Genomic DNA, 21,535 nt, shown 5'->3' with positions numbered 1-21,535 from the left:
AAGAGCGGGGGGGAAATCGCAGACGCGGCAATTGAGTCATCCACTATGCAGCCCCTCAGACACCACCGAGAGGATTAAGGACAGGGGTATAGAACGAGAGAGAGCAACCAATTGGTTCTCTCTTTTCACTTTTTCTTTTTTTTATTTATTTTCCTTCTAAAAAGGAGGTCTCCAAGTCACAAGGTCGAATTGCCAGATTGGCGCTCCGGGAAAACAATTGTCCGAAATAATTTATTTCTCGGCGATCTTTACATTTTCCATTGACCTTCAACAGCAGCACTCTACCCTCTCAGCTTTCAAAAATGGGTCCCATTGGCCGATCAGGACCGCCTCCGGGCGTCATGGGCGATATTAAAACCGCCAACAAGATCCGCCGGAAGATGAACCATGTCAAGCGCAAGAGAGCCAAAGATGCTGCGCGCCGAGAAGAGCGCTACGCTTTCAAGAAAGAAGAACAAAAGAACCCCCAGTTGAAGGAAGAACGACTTCGCCGCAACATTCCTCTGACCCTTGAGCGGAAACGTGTCTGGAACGAACCCGACAACGACACCGAAGAAACCGGTCTGGGATTGAGCGTTGACGTTGAGCGCATCAAGCGCGCCAAGAAGGAAGAAGAAGACGAGCTCAACCGGCCATTGGAAGAGGGCGAGGATGACAGTGAGGCTCCGGAGTCTGACAACGAGTCAGTCGACAGTATGCTCGAATCAGACGACGACGAAGATGAAGATGAGGATGAGGATGAGGACGGAGACAAAAAGGCCAGCCGTGGCCGGAAAAAGGCCTCTCTCCCTACTGCGACAGAGCGTGCCACAAGTCCCAGCCAGTCCACACGAAGCACAAACCTTAGCCTCGCTCCTGAAGCATTGGCTGCTAAATTCCCTACACTCTTCACCGAGGGACCCCCGCCCACCCCGAAAATCCTTATCACCACCGGCCTCAACTCTACCCTCCATGACCAAGCCGAGACTCTGACCGAGATCTTCCCAAACAGCGTGTATATCCGACGTAATGCACACCGGTACTCTCACAAGTTCTCCATTCGCGAGATTTCCAAATTCGCCGCAAACCGTAATTTCACGACCGTCGTCGTGTTGAATGAGGACCAGAAGAAGCCCTCTGGGCTAACTATGGTACACTTGCCAGTCGGCCCGACTTTCCACTTCACCATCAGCAACTGGATCGATGGAAAGCGTCTTCCGGGACACGGCAAAGCCACCGAGCACTGGCCCGAGCTGATCCTTAACAACTTCCGCACTCCTCTCGGTCTTCTGACTGCGCATTTGTTCCGCTCACTCTTCCCACCCCAGCCAGATTTCGAGGGCCGACAGGTTGTCACCCTGCACAACCAGCGTGATTACATCTTCGTCCGCCGTCACCGCTACGTCTTCCGTGAGAAGCGTGAGACCGAGAAGGCTGTCGTTGGTGCTGACGGCAAGGAAATGACGGGTGTCGAGGGTATCCGTACTGGTTTGCAGGAACTGGGACCTCGTTTCACTTTGAAGCTTCGTCGTGTTGACAAGGGCATCCAGCGTGCCAGTGGACAGGAGTGGGAATGGAAGGGTGGAATGGAGAAGACGAGAACTCTGTTCCAACTGTAAATGTCTCTTTATGTTATTTTTCTTAGTTTTGCATGGGGTTCAAGGGGAGTTATATCCAAAAGCTTGTCTGGTTTCATTGCAATGGACAAAATTCACGTATCCTACAAGCCAGAGGCCACGCCGGTTCCTGGATTGGTTAATTATACAAAGACATTCATTGGCTATTCATCTATTTCCTCCCAAGGCGTACGAGGCCGATAATATTTTGTCACTTGACGTGATAGTGCATCCTTTGGTTCATCCAAGTCGATCCGCTCCATCTTAATGACCAACGAGATGCATTCGACCCTTAACCTACCAACTGCTACCGAGGTTGAGGCGTCGACCGATGTCCTCAGTATACGAGCAAATGCTATTAAAGTGGTCCAAGTGAAGGAATGCTTCGCCGTTAAGATCGGATATGCAATTCCACCGTTAGAAGCAGAGGACATGGAATTTATTGCAGCCAACAGCAGGGTTTCTGTGTCAAAGGTTTTACGCCAACTTTGTCAATTCAGAAACCCAGAAAAGATATAACATTGTGAATTTCATTCCTAGAACCGACTTGCAAAAACTACTACCGTCGCTCACATCAGCCGAAAAGACGACGGTCAGCGAGCGGATCAAAGAGACCCTTGAACTATGAACAATACCATCACCGGCTAATTTGAAAACTTGAATGACACGCCCACATCGATGGTGTTTTGTCAACGCTAGTTTTGTCAACGCTAGATGACCACCCAACTATTTCCGGGCCGTTCATGGATAAGAATAGATGAATCAAGGAATACTAGAAAGTTAAGCCAAACATAGTCACCGCAGTACACCCGCTTATTTCAAAAAATTACCAATCGCACTCTCAAGAACTATCGAAGTGTTTTAACCCATAGAGATCTGCAACAATAGAGGCGCTGACTTTAAAGTGACTCTTATTGACTGGAATTTGTCAGGCTGGTACGTCAAGTTTTGGGATTTTGCAATTCAACATTGTATTTCCAAATAAAACCGGATTGTCTCGAGCTTCTTCCAGACATATTTGATCTGTACTCGTTGAATTAACAAAGGTCTAGTCAAAACAACGAACTGTATAAACACGGAGATAAACAGTCTCTTATCGCCGATATCAGCCAAGTCACGAGACGATCTCCGTACCTGAACCAATGACAATAGAAGAAAAAAAGAATACCTACAGGACAATATACAAGATACATCATACACCACGCCCCTCCTACAAATATGGAAATCCTTCCCCGCCGCCTCCTCTTCATAGCCTCAATAGGCAATCCAGCCCCCTACCAAAAAACCCGCCACAGCGCCGGCCACATCCTCCTCGACGCCATAAAACCACTCCTCGAAACCGCAATGCCAAACACAGGCCTCTACCATGAAACTTGGCAAAGTCCAGCCTACATGAACGAATCAGGCCCGAAACTCGTGCGTCGACTGGAACAATGGGCGACAGAGCGAGCAAACCGTCTTGAAAGAATCGCCAACGTCGCATCTCGTTCTTCGTCAACCACAAACAACCCCGCACCACCTACATACCCAACAACACTCGTCATCCTCCATGACGAACTATCCATTGCTCAAGGCAAGGTGCGCGTTATACACGGTGGGCCTGAGGGATTTAGTTTGCGTGGTCATCGTGGTCTTATTAGTATTTGTGAGACGCTGCGCAAGAAGGGATTATATCCGCGTTCGTCTGCTGCGAGTAAGAGTGTTTCGGGGCCATTGGCGGATTTATCGATCTTGCGGATTGGTCTTGGGATTGGACGGCCGACGTCGCATGAGACGAAGGCTGTTTCGGATTATGTGCTCAAGACTGTTACTGATAAGGAGCTTAAGGCTTATCAGGCTGCGGCGATGCCTGTGGTGGTTAGTATTCGGGATGAGCTTTTGAGACCTGCTGGGAAGGTTTGATGTTTGGCTTTTGGTGATGTGTATATTACGGATTTTGTTGGAGTGCAATATAAAATATACCCCCTCCCCATCAATAATTGTTGGTTATATATGATTGCTTCATATTCGCAGGCGAAGACATGGAATTGAAGAAAGTGATGAAGAGCAATGTTCAAAGTTAGCTCATGTATTAATCATATACATAGAAAACGCCATGGAAATAGTTGCCGATAATCTTATCGACAAAAGCAAAGAAGAAGAAAAAAAGAAGCACGAGTCTGTTGCACAGATCTCAGCGCAGCAAAGAAACATCCGGTATTATGCTAATAGAGTAGTTAAAAGAACAGCTCAAACGGTTCCGGCTATGCTCAAATCGCGAATCTCCTGCAACACCTCCTCAACCCGGTTGTCCAGATCACCCTTGGCATACTGGTCGCGAGTCTCAGCATCCAGATACTGCTGCACCTGCGCCATACGGGAATACGCTTCCGCACAGAAGCGCAGCTGGATCTTGACGAGAGCTTCAAAGCTGGGGTCGAGGTAAGGCACACGTAGGTCGATAAGTTGGGGAAGTTCGTTGAAGAGTTGTTCGTTCAGCTGCTCGTAGGCTTGCTTGGCCATCTCGGCTTCACGCTCGGTCCGCGGCAGCTTGGTGACATCCTTGTCGGGCTTCTCGGCTAGCTTCTTGACCTTGGCACGCATGGCGTCGTAGTCTAGTAGCTTGTGGTTACGTTTCTTGATGCATTCGTTCACGTCGGGGAAGTAGGCGCAGAATCGGGAAATGGGGTCGAGGACGGTGGTACTTTGGATTCTGTCAGCGCCACTCAGTGTGTTTGTCAGTAAAACAAGGATCTCCTACCGGTATGGTCCATCCAGAGCCTTGATGGTCTCGGCATCAAGGTCCTCAACGGCTTGCTTGTAGCTCCGGCTCACACCATCTTTTGTTCCCGCATCGCCGTAGAAGGCATCAATAGTCTCCGCAATGCGCATTTGGGACGCCGTCATGGCTGGGAAGAGTCAGCCAACTGAACCAGATCCAATCCGCAAAGCAAAAGGTCACCAACCTCGTAGTGAATCCAGATATCCCTTTGCCTCCTTCTGCAATCGGTTTGCAGCAGTTTCCATAGTCCGGTACCGCCTGTCATGAGCAACATTAGTTTCAGTCCCGCAACCATCCACAGGCAGCAGCGAGGACAACCATACCGTTCCTCAATCTCATAATCGCGATCATTCGTTCTCTCGACATGCCCTGAACAATGACCAATTCAGCATGCTATTCAAATCCATATGGCGCGGCAATTAAATCGTAGCGGGTGGCGCGTATCTCCATCGGGGATCGTATCCGATCGCGCTCTCTCGATTCATTGCGGGGTAGAACTCGACAAACTCACCCGTCTTCATCATCACCTGCGTCGTCGCACGGTTGACATTCTTTTTGAACCCTATCCATCCATCCAGTTAGATTCGCTCAGACTGGCACCGGTTCATGAGTCCGAGGATTTTGGGATGAGGCGTACCTGCCCAAGACATGGTGGCGGTGTGCTTCGGAGGACCCGGAGATGGGGATCGGCTTCGAGTTGGTGTGGGTTATGGGGTGTAAGTGGGTATAGAATCGAAGGTGGGCGGTTGCAGATGACTATAGCTGATAAGAATGTCTAGGGTTAAGCTGTAGGGAAAGTCATGGAGGTCCTGAACCCAATGCCAAGAGTAACCGACTTGTTCTGCCTTGTGGGTTTGTGTGGCTGTGTGTGGCTGGGTCCTGCTTATGTCATGCTTTCCGGATGCGGATACGTCATGTTTGGTAGGGCTGGAGTCTACATCAGCGTTGCATTATTCAGGTTCTGCTAGGGACTGTTTGGTGGGGGGGGGGGGGGGGGGGGTTCTTGTGTAAAAATACATGATCTGGTAATACTAGGTAAACCATGCCAAGGTATATATCAGGTGTCGATATCATGTTGTGACATTCCAACTCCAACCTGCTGCATATAGCCGCTTTAACGCTGGTAGGCGAGTAATCAAGAGATAACGGAAAACTACCAGAATTACCCCATCCATAACATAAGTGTAAGGCTGGGCTTTGCATCCACTGAAATACGCCTGCATGGCATGTGCATATTGAGGTATTCTTATCCACTTCGCCCAGGCCGTAATGCTGATGCCTAAGAAACTGTGTTATGTGCGGTTCTTGGCAATTATATGACAAGCGCCAAGTTCAAATATGTGAACAAATGACAAATGCCTAGAGTTTGTTCGAGTTGCACTCAGGACTCCTTTTGGGGTCGGCACTTGGGTGAAGGGAGTTGCAGAAGTTCAAATCCACCTCTTTAGCTGCATATATTACCGAGTTGCATACAGAAGATATGTACAATAATTAGTCATAAGACGCATGTGAGAATAATTAGACGCTAGTCTGGTATGTGACACGCGATTGTATCAGAGTGTTTGGGGTCTCATGTTTTTCTAGCGTAGGATGCATGGATGATTATCATCGGAAGATACAGGTTGAATGATATCACAGGTATATTGGATAAATATCGGGCCTAATCTACTGCACTGTACTGATCGTCTCGGTGACACTTGGTGGATCTCGCATTGGGTCCGAGAGACGCCGATCTTCGCCCTGATGTCATAGTCGCATGGGGGCTGTAGATTGTGAACTTGGAGTTTAGAAATAGTACCTTGAGACCAACCTATGCTGGGATAAATGTGCACCTTGCTACGTAGAACAAGTCACATGTAACAGAAATTCAAAATGCCTAAGCCGTATGTACAAAAAGCATCGGGAATATGTACTATAATTCGACGACGTAATAAGAAAAGCCAAAAGTAAAAAAAGGTTCAGACAACCTCCAGTGCTGGACATCCCACTCAGGCGCCAATATCTGTTCCTGTTGCTGTTGCGGGCAGCCTCTGCCTACAATCATATAATCCCCAGGAACAACAGGACCCGCGACCCGAGTATGCCCATATTCGCCCGCTAAAGCTGGGCTTGTCATAGTGGTACAAGGAAAAAAACTCAAATGGGGAATTGCCCGCCAACGCCGTAGAAACTTGAAGATATCTGCCGAAAATCCGTAACGCGAAACCCGGACGAGAAGAAACTCCGAATCGTAAAGGAAAACTGGATCAAAAGAAAAGGGTCATGATTCATCGTTGCATTGACGTTGAAGACATGAGGATCCAGACAAAAAGACAAGCTAAAAGATGGGATCGATGTAATAGAGCACAGGCTGAAGAGGCTGAGGGGATACAGTGTAAATGCGCCGGAGCCAAACAGGATAAAACAAGGCAAAATAAAAACCTTCATAAGGGCCTCCTTCTAATTTAGGAGCATTCGAAGGATCAAAATCAGTAAGCCTCTCCTCGAATGGGTTGATGATAAATAACCACCCTGTGATGCAAACGTAAGATAGTTTCGGTGCTATCAAACCTTAAGGAGCGGGCCTGTGACCTCGACGCCTGATAATTTTCGTGTTGAAACAATCAAAACCCTTCCTCACCGGCCTTGCACAGCTTGATCTGGCGTACCCATTCGGATTTGAGAACCTGTGAGGCGTTGATGCGGCGAGAAGGATTGGGATCAAGAATAGAGTAAATCACGTTGCGACAACGAGCCTGAGAAGTCATAAGTTTTTGCCCTGCAGCCGCAGGAAGGGGATTAGCTGCTCTTACCCGATGTAACGTCTCAATTGGAGCGTATCCATCCTCATGCTTGCGACCGTCTAGGTACCGCTGGTAGAATTCGTCTTCGTCCTTGCGCGCGACGCGCCAAAGATGCCGTCCGGTGCGCATGGCCATGTAGATTACTCCAGTGGCCCAGAGATCAACCGCTCGGGGATCGAATTCCCTCTCGACGTATTCCTCTGGGGCGATATAGGGAGCGGAACCGCAGAGTCCGGCGGTCATATGGGCTTCTTTCTCCCAGGCCATACGGAAACATTCACCGTTACCAAAGTCGGTAATCTTGAGTGCACCGTGGGTGGTCAAGAGCAAGTTTTCGGGCTTGAGATCGCGATGTGCGACACCCATTTCATGCATATACTCAACACCCCGCATCAACTGCTTGAAAAAGCAGTCGGCTTCGGCGACTTCCAACTTGCCAGCAGCAAGGACCAGGGTGTACAGATCACCACCAGCGCAGTATTCCATGACTTCACAGTAATCTCCCTTGGCATCTTGCAAGAGGTCCAAAGTGTGAATGACGTTTGGGTGACGAAGTGAGGATGAGATGCAAAATTCAGAAGTCAGTCGTTTTTGATACTTCTTAGTCGTTTCCTGGGGCCGGCGGCGGAATTCCTTGACAGCATACAGCTGTTCACACTTGGAATCTTGAGGGTCGACCTTGTGTGAGATGCGCACAATACCGAAAGCACCACGGCCCACAATCTCCTGACACTTGCCGTACTTGTCAACCAGAGAAGCAGTGGCATTCGGGCCACCCTTTTTATCGGCAGCCAGCTTATCACGTTCCGTCTTGAACTGATCAATCCAGGTCGACATCAGCGAGAGCTGTTGTTCATCCACCTGGTCGTCCTTTTTCCGGCCACCCAGCATATCCCGCAGTAGATCGGTAAGCTTCTCTTGCCGTCTAGCACTTCTGAGGTTATGCGAGTGGTTTCCAAGAGCTTCCGTCAGAACCTCAAATCGCTTGTGGACTGGGGCTCCATCTTTGGTCTTTTTATCATCCGGCTTCTTCTTATCAGTCTTCTCCACGGCGACGGCGTGTTCACCCTTGAGTGATGGGTTTCGAGATGGTGTCCGAGAATTCTCTCCTCTTGAGGGAGGTCTAGAAGGAGGTCTGGAGGCGGGTTGAGATGATGGCTTGGAGGTCCTGCCGTTGAGAGGCTGGATACTTTCTAAGCTACTATCCGATAGGTCACGAGGACCTTCATGATGCTCTCTCGGGGAGTTTTTCCCTGAGCTGGAGAACATGCGCGTGAGACGAGATGCCATGGTAGCTCTAGTCGGTTTGGCGGGAGAGGTTGCCGGGAGGTGGTCTCCTTTTGCGTGGGCAGCCAGGTTCATGCCCGCAATGGCTTGTGTTACCGAAGCATCTCCATCCCGAGGGTCATATGAATGTTGTGAAGCTGCAGCGGAAGAGACTGTGGAAGGCACAGGTGAAGGGGAAGGTGGAGTCATGTGCGGTGGATCAAGAGGTGACTTTTGGAAGAATGAGGGGTGGGATACGAAATGCTCCCCAGATTGGAAGACGAGCGTCTACAGCTCGCAGCTGCGATTCGAAATGATCTTAATGGTAAGGATAAAGAGAAGTGAGAGGCAAAAAAAAAAAAAAATGTAGGCCTAGTCTTTTGTGGCCTGAGGCAACAAGGGCAGGTGACGACACAAAGAGGTATGAAGGAACCACACACCAAAATGATGCTCTCCGACGAGGAGGTCCCTGGAGTATATAGAGGATCGATAAAAGAGGAGAGAGAGAAAAAGAAAATTAAAAAAATAATAAAGAGCAAGTGGGAAGCAAGTGGGAAGCAAGTGGGATAAATTTGGCGATACTAAACTTGAAATACGGGAAATCTTGTATGGGGAATTACGGAGTAATATATTACATAGCGAAACCCATAAAAAAAAGATATTATAATATGAAAAGAAATAAATGAAACTCCAAGAGAAGGGGGAAAATGTGGACACTGCAACGGTACAGCCCTGGAGGTTACCCTCGATTAATAATGCTTTAAAATGCTTTCACGATTCTGGTTTTGACCTATAGGGCTACATACTGCATACGGCGACTCCGGCGCTGTGAGACCCTAAGGTCTAGATACATCTAGGGCTAGATATTTGTTTAGCACACATTCTTTAAAAAGTGGCGTACAATTTCAGATGGAATGAATTCCCGAGGTCGGAGTGAGAGATTTAATGTGTAATGAAAGGAAGTAGTAATAGTATAATAAGTACAGGTTTTTTCATCGGGAACCCTGGAACTAGGTCCTTCTCCGTGTGAAGATTAAGAAATACATGTATTCTATATGTCCCCATATTATTTTTTATATACAGCCTATAAATGACGTTGGCTGACGTCTTTCCATACTATTATATCCTATTCTATCCTATTACATCCTATTATATCCTATTACGTCCTATTATATCCTATTACAAATGTACACACGGATATCTCTAGAATATTAGCAATACACAAGTAGCTTTGATAGTTCCGCCACCACATCAAAGGATTGAGGCTGTGCAATCTGCACAACCAGGCCCAGTCGTGATTCGAGCAGGCCCCGCACCAGCCGATGCGCTGGGTGCACAGTGTGGCGTGTAGTCATCCCGAGGCCCTGTACCGTAGCGAGGGGTACCTCTCGAAGCTATTATCCATTCATCCGATATGATTGGATTCTGATCTCTCTGGGATACTCTGGGATTGTTTGTACAATGATAGTATACATAGTAAGAAGATCAGACCATTCTCTACATATGTCATCCGGGTCATGAAACCTTGCTCACTAATCCTAGTTCCTCAAAAAAGGACACTGTCCTCGTAAATCCTAAATCACCTTGCAACCAATTGTCAGATCCTCCGTTTATACCCGTGCTCTACTTTCAACGTTCAGATCGTATCAACCCATTTCTGAACACTAATTCCTGTCAGTGATAGCCAGACGATCGCTTCGCCGTAATAGTCGATCACATCATGCACATATCTCCATCGGGATCATGGAAACCGCGTGGGGTCTCCGTGCGATGAGATGCCCCCGCAGCGATGTACAACGTACATACTGCTCTAGTACGTTATAGGGGAATACGATGGAGAACAGCTTTCCGCTATCTAGCGTCATTCGGCTAGATGACGGCATTTGGGGATGGATATGGGCGAGGTGGTGCAGATTGACTAATATGAACTTGTTCAATTGAAAAGTATTGGATAGAATATATCGCTCTCTCTTGGGACCTATCACGACAACATGTCAGCCTTATTATTGGAATGTGGAATGCGGAATGTTCACCGTCTCTTCGGATGCAATTTCCCTGGTGCTTCTGTGTGGGGAATTCTTGACAGGATTTCCATACTAGCAGGAGCTTCGCGTTGAACCCGGGCTTTGTTTCCGAGCTAGTTCCCAAGTAGTAGCTAGCGGTATATTCAATAATGTTATTCAATGTTCCTTTTTACCCCGGATTACTGTTGGTTTCCGAATCAGCCCGTGAGGTCCTGACCTCCCTGACCTCGGCAACGGGACACGGAATTATAGAATAAGATGTAGAGAAAGGCCAAAATACAATACCTGTATCACAAAAACAGCGTTTCCACTTTCTCACACAAGCTTCCGTATCCAGAACTAAGGACGAGGGATTTTCACTCACCAATCACAACCCTAAGAGGAACCCCATCTTAATTTCGCACAAAGGCATGCATGCGATGTACAGCGCATATAACCAAGCCTTCTATCTTATATGCACTTACAGGTCAATATCTCCAAAGACCCCTCATATTCCAATCCCACCTTCCTTTATGTAGACTATGGAATATTATATGCAATACTTGTAAATTCAATTACTTTTGGCATTTCTCCCGTTTCCTTTGATCTCATTTTCAGGGGTTTCTAAAGGTGTTTCCCCCTTGTTCCTAGATCGAGAACAAAAACCCAACAAACCATGGATTCAAGTTCATTGTGGGCTGAACATCTAGCTTATCGTTTTTTTCGGTACTCCACACTTCGCCCCCATAAGTTGTATACTATGACTCTTATGGTAATCGCCTTTGATAGCCACATGCACAACGCAATTGACAATGCTTTCACAATTGATCTCTATAATACACTTTTGGGCTCTTCCTTTCTTTTTGGTCTTACCCTAAAAGGAGAACCCATTAGGGCCAGGTCTCCGCCGTGGCGCCTGTCTCTACGCCAATGCAGAAGCCATATAATCCGTTCTTGGCCGCAATGTTTCTTATCCAATCTCCTGAGTTACCATTACACGCATTTATGGTAGTAATAGACTGCTCCTATAGTACACAAAGTCCAACCCTCCATCAAAGTATTCAGATACGCTGATTCGGCTCGGATCGCTATTCGACATGCGTATACGAACTCTTAGACGCAGTTGCTCCCAAGAGAAGACGATTGACTAAATCGTGGCAACCTTGGTGACATGGCTTTAGTAAAGCTGAGATCTTGGAGATCACATCCAATAAAACCCCCGTTCATGGGGTAGGTAGGGATCGAGTCAGTTGATGGGAACTCTCCGTCAGTATAAGTGTAAAAACAACCACAAAGCCACCAATACCGGCTGCAACCCAAATTCCGATTCAAGCCGGGGTATGCTTGACCGCCAGTTTGTAGTTGCAGGCAGACACTACAGCAGTAAAGTTATAGGATTGGTCGGCTTTGCATTGCGACACTCTAGCGTTACAGGATAGTCCGAGCTTGAGATAAGCTGTGGCATCCTGTTTTGTTTTCCGTGCATGCATGTGTCGATGGTATCCACTAAACTACCACATTTTAGATGCGGAGCAAGAGAGCCGTGAATAGGAGGGGGGCGGAGCTTGTCGTTGGCATCTATTATCCCGTATCTGTGGACGTTGTGCTAAACCTGTATGTGTGGACGTCTGTGCTTTAGCCAAGTCATGCAGGATGGGGACGATCTCACCTGAAACTGAGAGCTGTGGGTATCTGTTTTTTTTGTTTTTTTTACGGCGTTGCAATATGCATTGAGATTTGCTTTTTCTTGCATTAGGTAGAAGAGGCAATTCTAAGATCCAATTATTGTTGTATGATCTATCTATATCACTTGATCCTCGAGTCACCACCTATCGGCTTGTCGGGTCACGCTGGGCCGCTTGGGAAAGCTGATTCTTGGCAGTGCTTCTTGGCTATAGCTGCTCGGATTTAAGAGCATGGTTGGGGCTCTAGACCCGCGTCTAGTCTGGATACTTTCACGGCGTTGTTGGTGGCTGCGGTATTTCTTTGATTTATACGTTCTATACCCCAGGTTTACTATGAACAGGCATGTCGAGGCCGGAAACTTAATATTGCGCCTATTAGTGAGACAATTAACGTAGATATTGCGTTTTCCAGTAATCGATTCTTCCGACTCTTTCCGAACACCAGTAACAAGTAGCTCCGTTCAGCGTTCCTGGCTGATAGCACTTGATATGCAACAGCCGAGCTATTTGCGGGCCGGCCCCCGGGACACTCTGCCCCGTCATATTCCCGGCGCACAGGGTACTAGTGGCGCTGGTAATGCCACGTGGGAAGGCAACTGTTATCATTGAATGGCAGCCATACATGAAAAGGCGGTATGGATACCCCTGTCATGCTTGGCTTCGGTGCTGGGTTGCGGTAATTTCGTTTCTCAGCAAATGCTGTTACATGCAGGTGCCCGTAGAACAGTGTGCGTGACAACGGGCGAGTCCGTTGCGGTGTGCGCTCGATTGCAGCTATGCAGCCATGCCGTTCTCACGCCTTCGAGATACCCGATTTGTACGTGCTAACGTCGATAGGCCCCAGCGGTGAAATACTGTCGCTTTTCCCTTCCTTGGCGTGGAATTTCTTCTTCCTTCGCATGGACTTTCTTCCTTCGTATGGACTTTCCTTCGCGTGGACTCGCTCGCGCGAACTGACCTCCAGGTTCCGGGAGGGATACCCAATTCGATATCATGACAGAACTCGAGTCTGCTACCAGATCAGAACACACAAGTCAACAACGAAGGCAGTATGCCAGAACTAAAATGTACGTACCACAAACTGCTCCAATGATTCTTCGAATAGCTCGTTGTTCACGCCCACACCGCCGGGATGCTCGGTCGGAGAAAGGGGATTTTTAACCACTGAAGAGATCGAATCGAGTCAGCACTGTCCGAGCCTACCAAACGAGATCAAGAAACCACACGAACCATATTCGACAAATAGATTGATATAAATCTGTTGCAGCGCGATGCGCATGCTGGGACTCTTGATGTCCGTCAGCATGACGAACTTGGTATTCGTCGGTGTCTCGTAGTAGTGCAGCTTGTACTGGCTGGTGGTGAATGACACAAAGCTAGGTCGGTTAGTATCGGCTTCGCCTGTGTATTGCAAGCAGGTCCTGTCTGGCTTGCTTCAGGGGCAGTCTTACTTGTCCTCTTCGCCCCCTAGCTTGCGCACCATATTCCGCAGCGAGAAGACTGTGCCAAATACTAGCTTCGAATCATCGTCTGTGGATCGCACTGTCTGGCCCAGACCGATCGGTGCTGAGCCGGAGACTGTGTCAGACCTAGACTTCCCCACGATGGAGGTCGGCCGCGGAAGCCAGCGGCGCTTGTAGATGCATTCCGCTGGATGACAGTTAGCATATAAAGTTCATTCAATTATATAACAGGATATTTACCGTGCCGATCAAAGATGTAGAACGAGTAGACGACCATTGTGTATGTTACCTTGAAACAAGTAGATGTTGATGTTCAGGGGAGTTCCGAGGCCGAGAGGCGGTGAAATTAGCTCCCGTATCGATAACAAAAGCCCATATCAAAAAAGGAGCTGCCTAGAATTTCTTTCCGATTCGACTGGATTTTTTCTTTAATTATACCATAAGGCTTAGTACCATTTACTCTGTCCGTGTCCAATCCTTGCAGGAAGAGGGCCTCGTAAGGCTGACAGCCGGCTCACGTTATCAAAACCCCCGCTCCGAACTTCCTCATTTACCCCACACACGCTACCAGCACTTGGTGGTCAAGTGTATTTCAATGAATGAGAATGTGGTAACCCCTATATTGGATATGTCCGCAGAGCCCTCTATCGACCTGGAGGGTATGAAAGATGTGCGACCCCAGGCAAACAGAGTTGGGTAAGGTTGACTGTGAAACACCTGCGAGAGATTGATTTTTTGCCGAAGTACCATGCTGACGCCCGATTTGCAACTAGGTCTACTGCGTCCTATGACAGTACCCAGAGGCACCGACGACGAAACCCAAGAGCAAGGCGTCCGGTGAAGGTCGGTGCTCCCACTGCCGTTGTGACAGCTTCGGAGAGAACTGATACCGCGGACTAGGAAACACTGGACGCCCGCTCCGAGTATTACACGAGTCAAGATGACGGTACCGCAGAACATCGAATCAACCAATATGTGATCAGGCAGGAGATAGGACGTGGTTCGTTCGGGGCTGTCCATCTGGCTGCAGATCAGTTTGGAAATGAATATGTATGAGCATGAACCCGCGGGACATGGGCCTGATCAGCTTGGGGAAATGGAGACGCTAACTGTTAGGTAAACTATCTGTAAATTCAGGCAGTCAAGGAATTCTCCAAATCCAGGCTGAGGAAACGTGCGCAGTCGCATCTGTTGCGAAGACCGCGAGGTCCGAGTCGGCCAGGAACGGATTTCAACTCGCCGTTACATCGACATCCTTCCGGTGACGATAACGAGACCGCAAAGAACCCTTTATATCTGATCAAGGAGGAAATTGCAATCATGAAGAAACTGAACCATAGCAATCTGGTGTCGTTGATCGAGGTCTTGGACGATCCGTCAGAGGACTCATTGTATATGGTGATGGAAATGTGCAAGAAGGGTGTTGTCATGAAGGTCGGGCTGGAAGAGAGAGCAGATCCGTATGATGACGAGCAATGTCGATGTTGGTTCCGTGATCTGATCTTGGGAATCGAGTACCTGCATTCGCAGGGCATCGTCCATCGAGATATAAAACCGGACAACTGTCTGGTGACCAATGACGATATGCTGAAAGTGGTCGATTTTGGTGTATCGGAGATGTTTGAAAAAGATTCAGACATGTTCACTGCCAAGTCAGCTGGGTCACCAGCATTTCTCCCGCCAGAGCTGTGCGTGGTCAAACATGGCGATGTATCCGGAAAGGCGACGGATATCTGGTCCATGGGGGTAACTCTATATTGTTTGCGATATGGAAAGCTGCCCTTTGAGAAGCAGAGCATCTTCGAACTGTATGATAGTATTAGGGGAGATCCCCTGGTCTACGAAGACGAGTCAGATGAAGGATTCAAAGATCTGATAGGACGCATTCTGGAGAAAGATCCAGAGAAGCGAATTGACATGTTTGGTTTACGAGTGAGTCAATCGCAACTACAATACTCGCCAATGCTGACCAGATACAACAGGAACACCCTTGGGTAACGAAAAATGGGACGAATCCTTTGCTGTCATTTGAAGAGAATACGTCGCAACTCATTGAGCCTCCGACAGAGGAGGAGATGAATTCGGCCATTACAACAAACATGGGACATCTCATGACCGTGGTATGTTACTGTTCGTCGTTCCGATACGATAATCATTAACACGGCCCGCAGATGAAAGCCGTCAAGAAATTCAAGCGACTCACAGATCCCACCAAACCACAATCCCCCATTCAAAGTATGTTCGGCAAGAGTATTCTGGGCGGAGACCACGATGCCTACTTTGTCGAGCCACCGATGGAAATGGACCCAGATGAACCCTTCCCAGAAGTGGGAGCGGCTCCACAAACGAACAACGCCCATGGCATTGCAGGTACGCGCAAGGTCATCCGCCGACACCCTTTTGCCGGATTCCGAGACAATTCCGGTGGTTTCGGGTCCAGCGATTCAGCCAGCTTTTCATCCCGACCTGAGCACAGCCCAAACAGTAGCAAAAGACCCAGCGGAGTGTTCGAGCCCGAGCGAAAAGACTCCGGCTCCATCTGCAACGGGGAGTTCCCAGCTCAACCAGATATCGGTCAAGAAGCTCAATCCCATTCTCAGTGGGCATCACCTCATATCCCCCTCTCACGAGCAAGTTCCGGTACTAAGCGCAGCCTGGAGGGGACGAGAGGACATGCCCGTGATCCGCTAGAAGAGGAGTTCCCCTACCTCTTTATTGGACCATCTACATACAACGGCTCCTCGCACCAGGAACCGGATATGGAAATTAGTGATGAGCCGGCGTCTATCTTCCAAGAGCCGGAACATTCAATGGATCATTCTGACCAGATGGAAGACGACGAGCCGGTACAGTTTGTTAGTGAATCGCCCGGTGCTGCGGATTTCAATATCTATGAAACGGCATACAGAAAGGAATTAGACCGCATCAAGCACAGCCTGAGAGACCGCGATACCGGCCCGAAGGTGTACCTGACTCGTATGATCGAGAAAAATAGCGCCGAGGTGATGAAACTGGCCAAAGAGAAGGAGTTGGATCTTCAGGTTGGAGATGAAGTCACTCTTTCTTCGATATCGAGAACACCCTCAGGCTTCGGGTCTGTGGTTAGCGCGATGCGCTCACAGATGCTGCAAAAACGGCAGGCTGAGGGGCTGGAGGAGCAGCGTGATGATAGTGGAGATGCAAGTAAAGATAAAGATTACTCGCAGAAACACAACCCTCACCCTCATCCTCCCAAACGCCTGTCAGTTTCGTCCCAATCTATACCCGAGCCTGAACCGTCTTCTCTAGAGGCGACGGGGGTGTCGTCTACGGAGGGGGCGGTGACTCCAAGGCACAGCTGCAGCGAATTCTTGATCGAGTTCGTGGGAAATCCGGTAGTACAGAGTGATAGGCTGGAAGGTGTGTGAATAGAATTGTGTGAGGCTTGTTCCTTGTTCTTTGTGTATGGATAGCGTCTCATTCAAAGCATCGAAGGAGACAGCTAGTTTTTCTGTTTAATATTTTCTTTGGCCTATATACATGCACTGCGGGCTTCTTTGAATGAACATGGCAATGTTGAAGAAAATCCTTTTGCATTTGCAATCCTTGTTGAAACGTGTGGGATTGATACTCTCGATTCATTATTAACTAGGGCAAAGAATGTGGGACATCATAAGGAGAGTCCAGATAGAAGAGACTAAACAAAGCCAAAATCCATAATCCATAACAGGAACCAGAAAGTCGTCAAATATCAGAAGTATAGTTAGACAAATTACAAGGTAAAGAGGCCTCAATGATTGAAGGGCTCCAAGAACATGGCCACGTAGCAATAAACATAATGCATCATCAAATGCATAAGCAAGCTAGACATAAGGTTGGAGGGAGAAAAGGCAGGTAGAAAGTAGAGAAAAAAAGAAAGATGCGAGGGCATCAATTTGAACATCTTGTCTTGTCTTGGGGCTTGTAGCTTTGTGGTGACAGCGCCCCGATTCGATTCCGCCATTTCTTTATTATTCTTGAGTCTTGTTTTCATATAACTTATGTACAAACATCGGGACCTCTTTTTCGTTTAACGATTTCATATTATATGGTAAAGCCTTATAGAATCAATTGAGACACGGGCAAGTATTGAATATTCCAGAAAATCCAAGTCTCACACCTTATACATCTCTGGTCTATATAGAGTTATCTAACACATAGGGAGTGATCTTTTCATAAATAGGTGCCATGGTCTAGTGGTATGACGACACATTGTGGTGTCTCTTGTGTTAACTTGTTAACGTGTCAGATTTCCTGTGTCAGCCCCAGTTCGATTCCGGGTGGCGCCATTTATTTTTTGTAATTTGAATCATAAACATCGCGCCGAATCTCTTTTTTGTTTCTAAAAATTCTTATATTAATTACAGTGAGGCAGAAAAAGTTTTAGCACCCCAAATTCTGCCGGTTAAATATCCACTAATCAAAAATGAAGGCATGAGAGGCGGTATGAAATTAAGAAGACGGTATGTTTCATTAGGAAGGCGGTAGCAGAAGTCAATACGACTGCTCCTACACGTATAGTACTAATCACATAGAGTGTCGATCCTATTATGGAAAAAAAAGGTGCCATGGCCTGATGGTATGGCGAGTCAATCGAGATTGTTGCCTAGGAGGCGAATGGGAAGCAGGAGTGGAAGCAGTGGAAGGACTCGCTTGCTTGAATTGGGGCGTGAAGATTCAATAGTATTATTGAATATCAAGAATATGAAAGCCGTTATCTTCATCGAACGTGGGGAACTCGTGGACGCATCAATGGATGAAGGTCACTGTCACAAAGAGAGAAGAGAAAGAAAAGTTTTCCCCACCCCGTTGTCTATCCTTAGGTATATAGTACCTAGGCCGAGACGCGGGCATAAAATGAGGGGGTTAGGTATACATGGGGTGTATTGTCGAGGTAAAGTCGGAGGTGTGAAAGGGGTCGCTTGAAGAGCTTGGAGAAAAACCGCGCACAATAAACACAACACGAAAACGCTGTCTATTGTTCATCAATGGCTTGATCATTCATTCATGGCGCTTGGGCCTCAAAAAACAAAGGCTGAAATCGAAGTCGAAAAGTAGAAATCGAGACTGGGATCGAAATGAAAATGAGAATGACGATATAAAAAAAGAAGATATTCAAAATCAATGGTCATCGTGGAGGTTTCTCGGCTGGTGTGCTCATTCGCCCTTCCGAGTACGGTCCTGGTGGCTGGTCAGATCGACTAGTGACCGAGTCACGCCGACCACTGTCTGGCGGGGAGAACCGGTCTGCTGCGAAACTGTAGGGCCGCTCGGCTGGATTGCTGAGTCTAGGGAATACGCCTGGGGGCCCTAATTGCAAGGCGTGTGGTGAAGGGAGGGGATGGCCCATCTCTGTTGGCCGGGGTAGCTCGCGCATGTTGGCGCCGATGTTACGCGCTGGCCTGTCGCGGCGCTCGTCAGTTGGCGCGGGACCAGGACCAGGTGGTGGAACAGCTAAGCGCATGGCCGAAGTGTCGTAGAGCAGTGTGCTTGGGCCTGGCTTGGGTCCGTGGAATGCTTGGGGTGCCGGTGGGAATAATGTAGACGATGGGCCTGCCGCGGGGCTGGTCGGTGAAGGAGGGACTTTGAGTCTACCAGACCCGGGCCGTCGAGGGGCAGGGTACGTTTCGCCACGGGCCTCGGCTAGGAGCTTGCGTCGTTCGGTCTCTGCTTTGCTTGGACGTCCTCGTTTACGGGGTGGTTCGCCGGGACCAATATCTAATCTCGGGGAGAGCTGCGCCGATGCACCACTTTCGCTGCTGTAGGAGGCGGTGCTGGCTGGTGGTCTTGGCTGGATTGCACGAGGGATTGGCTTGTCGGAAGGATACAATGGCCTTTTGCGCATATTGCTGGGGTCTATTGGGGCTGGCGGGCCGGTCATATCGGATCGCGGTGCAAACGGAGCCACTGGATGTGTTGGAGGATGCGCGGGCTGCTGAACCATATTGAGATAGGCCATTTTGCATGAGCTGAGTGAACGGCCTTGACCGGGGCAGGTGTTAGCGCCATGTTGATATCGATCCGCAAAGGTTTTTTTTCTCTTTCTTTCTTTTTTTTTTTGCTTTGGCCGGCAATTGGACGATAATACCTTGAGGAAGGGGAATATGCTCCCAGCTTGGAGTGATCCCACATTCTTTAATCATTCGTACTAGATAGCTGGAAGGAATTCCAGCTTTCTTGAGGATCTCGGTGAGTAGAGTGTACTGGTTGTTGGTTAGCATCAAATTCACCTCCGGTCAAAGAATCTCCATACCTTGTCCTCCTCGGTCCATGGCCTATCAGATGGATTCGACATATCCAGACCATGGAAGCGGATTATAGCCGGCTTCCCTTTCCCTCCGAAAAGAAAAGAAATATAACGTGAAAGAAAGAAGAAGAAGAAGAAGAAGAAAAACAAACAAAGCCTCCCAGATGATCCCGGAAAAAGGACAGCGAACAGCAGTCGTCAAGAGTCGTGATACACAATTCAGATCAATTGATCCTTCATTTATGGCTGAGAGGAAAAGCGAAAGAGTGATGTAAGAAAGAAAAAAAAAAATTAAATCAATCAAAAGACACGCGCCAGAGAACGAGAGGTCTCTTATGTCCCCATATCCTCCCACGCGGAGACGAAACAAAAGGGATGACAGAGGAAAACGAGCGATCTGACAATTGAAGGCTTTCCAGCCAAAGAAAGTGAAAAAAGAGCAGTAGAATCAAACTCCATGCAAAAAGCCCAATTAAATTTTTCTGGGTATTTTTTGGCAGGAAGGGTTTCTGGCCAAACGGACTTGAGCAGCCGGGATCGCGCAGGAAACCAGCGTTCGGGAGGAAAGCTGCAGGGACGATGCTTTCTGAAGAGTATTACAGTACAGGTAGAAGGATATGGTAAAGTACCAAGCGCATACCAGGTCAGTAGAGGAGATGGGCGTTTCAGCCGAGATAAGTTTCAGACGTTTTTCCAGAAGATTTTCGAAGGGCAAAATTACCACTAAGGAGACCGGGAAGCGGGGAGATTGGATTTCTGATTCCTCCGAAAGTACAATCGAGGGGTTGAATTGAGTGGGGGCTGCATATCGAACGGATGGGGAGGTCTTTGTATGGTCTTGGGAGCAATATACGATGTATAAGATGGGCTTAGATTGAGCCGAGTAGCATCGTTGGTTCGGGAAACGGTTGGCTGGCAGTTCCAGAACCAAGGGACAGTTGAAGGAAGCGTTATTTCTTGTTTTCTTTTTGGGGGCATTTTAGTGCATGATTTTGGTTTCGTCGTGTCTTTTCTGGTAAACAGTGGAATCATGGAGCCCAGCATAGATTTTGATAGGCTCAACTGGCCCGGGACGTTGGGTCGTCTGTGAGAGAAAATGATTTTGTTTGAAGCTAGCCTCAGGAGCGGTTAGAGTGGGCGATCGTACAGAAAGGAAAAAAGTGCGCGTCTGTCATGCAGCGGGTGGTTCTGATGAAAATGGGCCAGGACGATTGGCAGAGACGAGCCGAGTGGAGATGGGGACTCCGCCGAGGTGCAGCCATGAGATTCAAGTTTGTAAATTACGAGTAATTAGATAGAAAATGGTATGAAGAGAGATGAAAGATGAGAGAATGAGAAAGAAGAGGAAGAAGTTGAAGTAGGGGGATGACTATATTTTGTAGCCTGAGGCATAGATATGATAAAGTACAACTATTTGATATAAAATATACTATTACTATATTATATTATACATATATTATCCATATTCTATTCTATTATTCTATGTAAATTATATATATTATACTGTAATAATGTAAATATGTAAATATGTAAATTAATCTACACGCACAGACTCCTCCACGTTGACGAACAACACATGCAGACGCGCTTTTTCTTGCTTTCTCCTCCAATCGATTTTGGAACTTTCACGTACTGCATTTCCCCCTTTTTTTTTGGTTCGGTCACTGTCAACTATATCACCGAAGGTCTATGCTGACAGACCCGTTCCTTTGAT

The 21,535-nt window shown here is 47.9% G+C and overlaps 7 protein-coding genes across 7 annotated transcripts; 3 read left to right on the top strand and 4 right to left on the bottom strand.

The window, feature by feature from the left end:
* Nucleotides 1-302: 302 nt before the first annotated feature.
* N7447_010361 (rRNA-binding ribosome biosynthesis protein RPF1) lies at nucleotides 303-1,598 on the top strand (the record flags this gene model as incomplete). Its single annotated transcript, XM_057234623.1, has 1 exon — nucleotides 303-1,598. The coding sequence occupies one exon, from the start codon at nucleotides 303-305 to the stop codon at nucleotides 1,596-1,598; it is 1,296 nt and encodes a 431-aa protein (XP_057080843.1).
* A 1,215-nt stretch (nucleotides 1,599-2,813) lies between these two features.
* Nucleotides 2,814-3,497, top strand: N7447_010360 (aminoacyl-tRNA hydrolase; the record flags this gene model as incomplete). The annotated part of the gene is made up of 1 exon (XM_057234622.1): nucleotides 2,814-3,497. One exon carries the CDS (start codon nucleotides 2,814-2,816, stop codon nucleotides 3,495-3,497), a length of 684 nt encoding a protein of 227 aa, XP_057080842.1.
* Nucleotides 3,498-3,824: 327 nt separating this feature from the next.
* N7447_010359 (amphiphysin-like protein RVS161) lies at nucleotides 3,825-5,006 on the bottom strand (the record flags this gene model as incomplete). Its single annotated transcript, XM_057234621.1, has 6 exons — nucleotides 3,825-4,278; nucleotides 4,336-4,483; nucleotides 4,541-4,614; nucleotides 4,680-4,725; nucleotides 4,868-4,918; nucleotides 4,994-5,006. The coding sequence occupies 6 exons, from the start codon at nucleotides 5,004-5,006 to the stop codon at nucleotides 3,825-3,827; spliced, it is 786 nt and encodes a 261-aa protein (XP_057080841.1).
* Nucleotides 5,007-6,959: 1,953 nt separating this feature from the next.
* On the bottom strand, nucleotides 6,960-8,615 carry N7447_010358 (serine/threonine protein kinase SAT4; the record flags this gene model as incomplete). The annotated part of the gene is made up of 1 exon (XM_057234620.1): nucleotides 6,960-8,615. One exon carries the CDS (start codon nucleotides 8,613-8,615, stop codon nucleotides 6,960-6,962), a length of 1,656 nt encoding a protein of 551 aa, XP_057080840.1.
* Nucleotides 8,616-13,084: 4,469 nt separating this feature from the next.
* N7447_010357 (TRAPP subunit BET5) lies at nucleotides 13,085-13,833 on the bottom strand (the record flags this gene model as incomplete). The annotated part of the gene is made up of 5 exons (XM_057234619.1): nucleotides 13,085-13,102; nucleotides 13,169-13,257; nucleotides 13,324-13,469; nucleotides 13,545-13,743; nucleotides 13,797-13,833. 5 exons carry the CDS (start codon nucleotides 13,831-13,833, stop codon nucleotides 13,085-13,087), a joined length of 489 nt encoding a protein of 162 aa, XP_057080839.1.
* Nucleotides 13,834-14,151: 318 nt separating this feature from the next.
* On the top strand, nucleotides 14,152-16,944 carry N7447_010356 (serine/threonine-protein kinase; the record flags this gene model as incomplete). The annotated part of the gene is made up of 7 exons (XM_057234618.1): nucleotides 14,152-14,252; nucleotides 14,351-14,399; nucleotides 14,457-14,606; nucleotides 14,694-15,488; nucleotides 15,539-15,676; nucleotides 15,728-16,797; nucleotides 16,845-16,944. 7 exons carry the CDS (start codon nucleotides 14,152-14,154, stop codon nucleotides 16,942-16,944), a joined length of 2,403 nt encoding a protein of 800 aa, XP_057080838.1.
* A 1,758-nt stretch (nucleotides 16,945-18,702) lies between these two features.
* On the bottom strand, nucleotides 18,703-19,869 carry N7447_010355 (putative AT DNA binding protein; the record flags this gene model as incomplete). Its single annotated transcript, XM_057234617.1, has 3 exons — nucleotides 18,703-19,556; nucleotides 19,663-19,777; nucleotides 19,828-19,869. 3 exons carry the CDS (start codon nucleotides 19,867-19,869, stop codon nucleotides 18,703-18,705), a joined length of 1,011 nt encoding a protein of 336 aa, XP_057080837.1.
* Between the last annotated feature and the right edge of the window lie 1,666 nt (nucleotides 19,870-21,535).

This window comes from Penicillium robsamsonii (genome assembly GCF_028829455.1).
Source record: "Penicillium robsamsonii strain IBT 29466 chromosome Unknown utg000007l_segment0_segment0, whole genome shotgun sequence".
Taxonomy (NCBI): Eukaryota; Fungi; Ascomycota; class Eurotiomycetes; order Eurotiales; family Aspergillaceae; genus Penicillium; species Penicillium robsamsonii.
The sequence above is the reverse complement of the archived record's forward strand: the minus strand, read 5'-3'. Positions and strand labels throughout refer to the sequence as shown.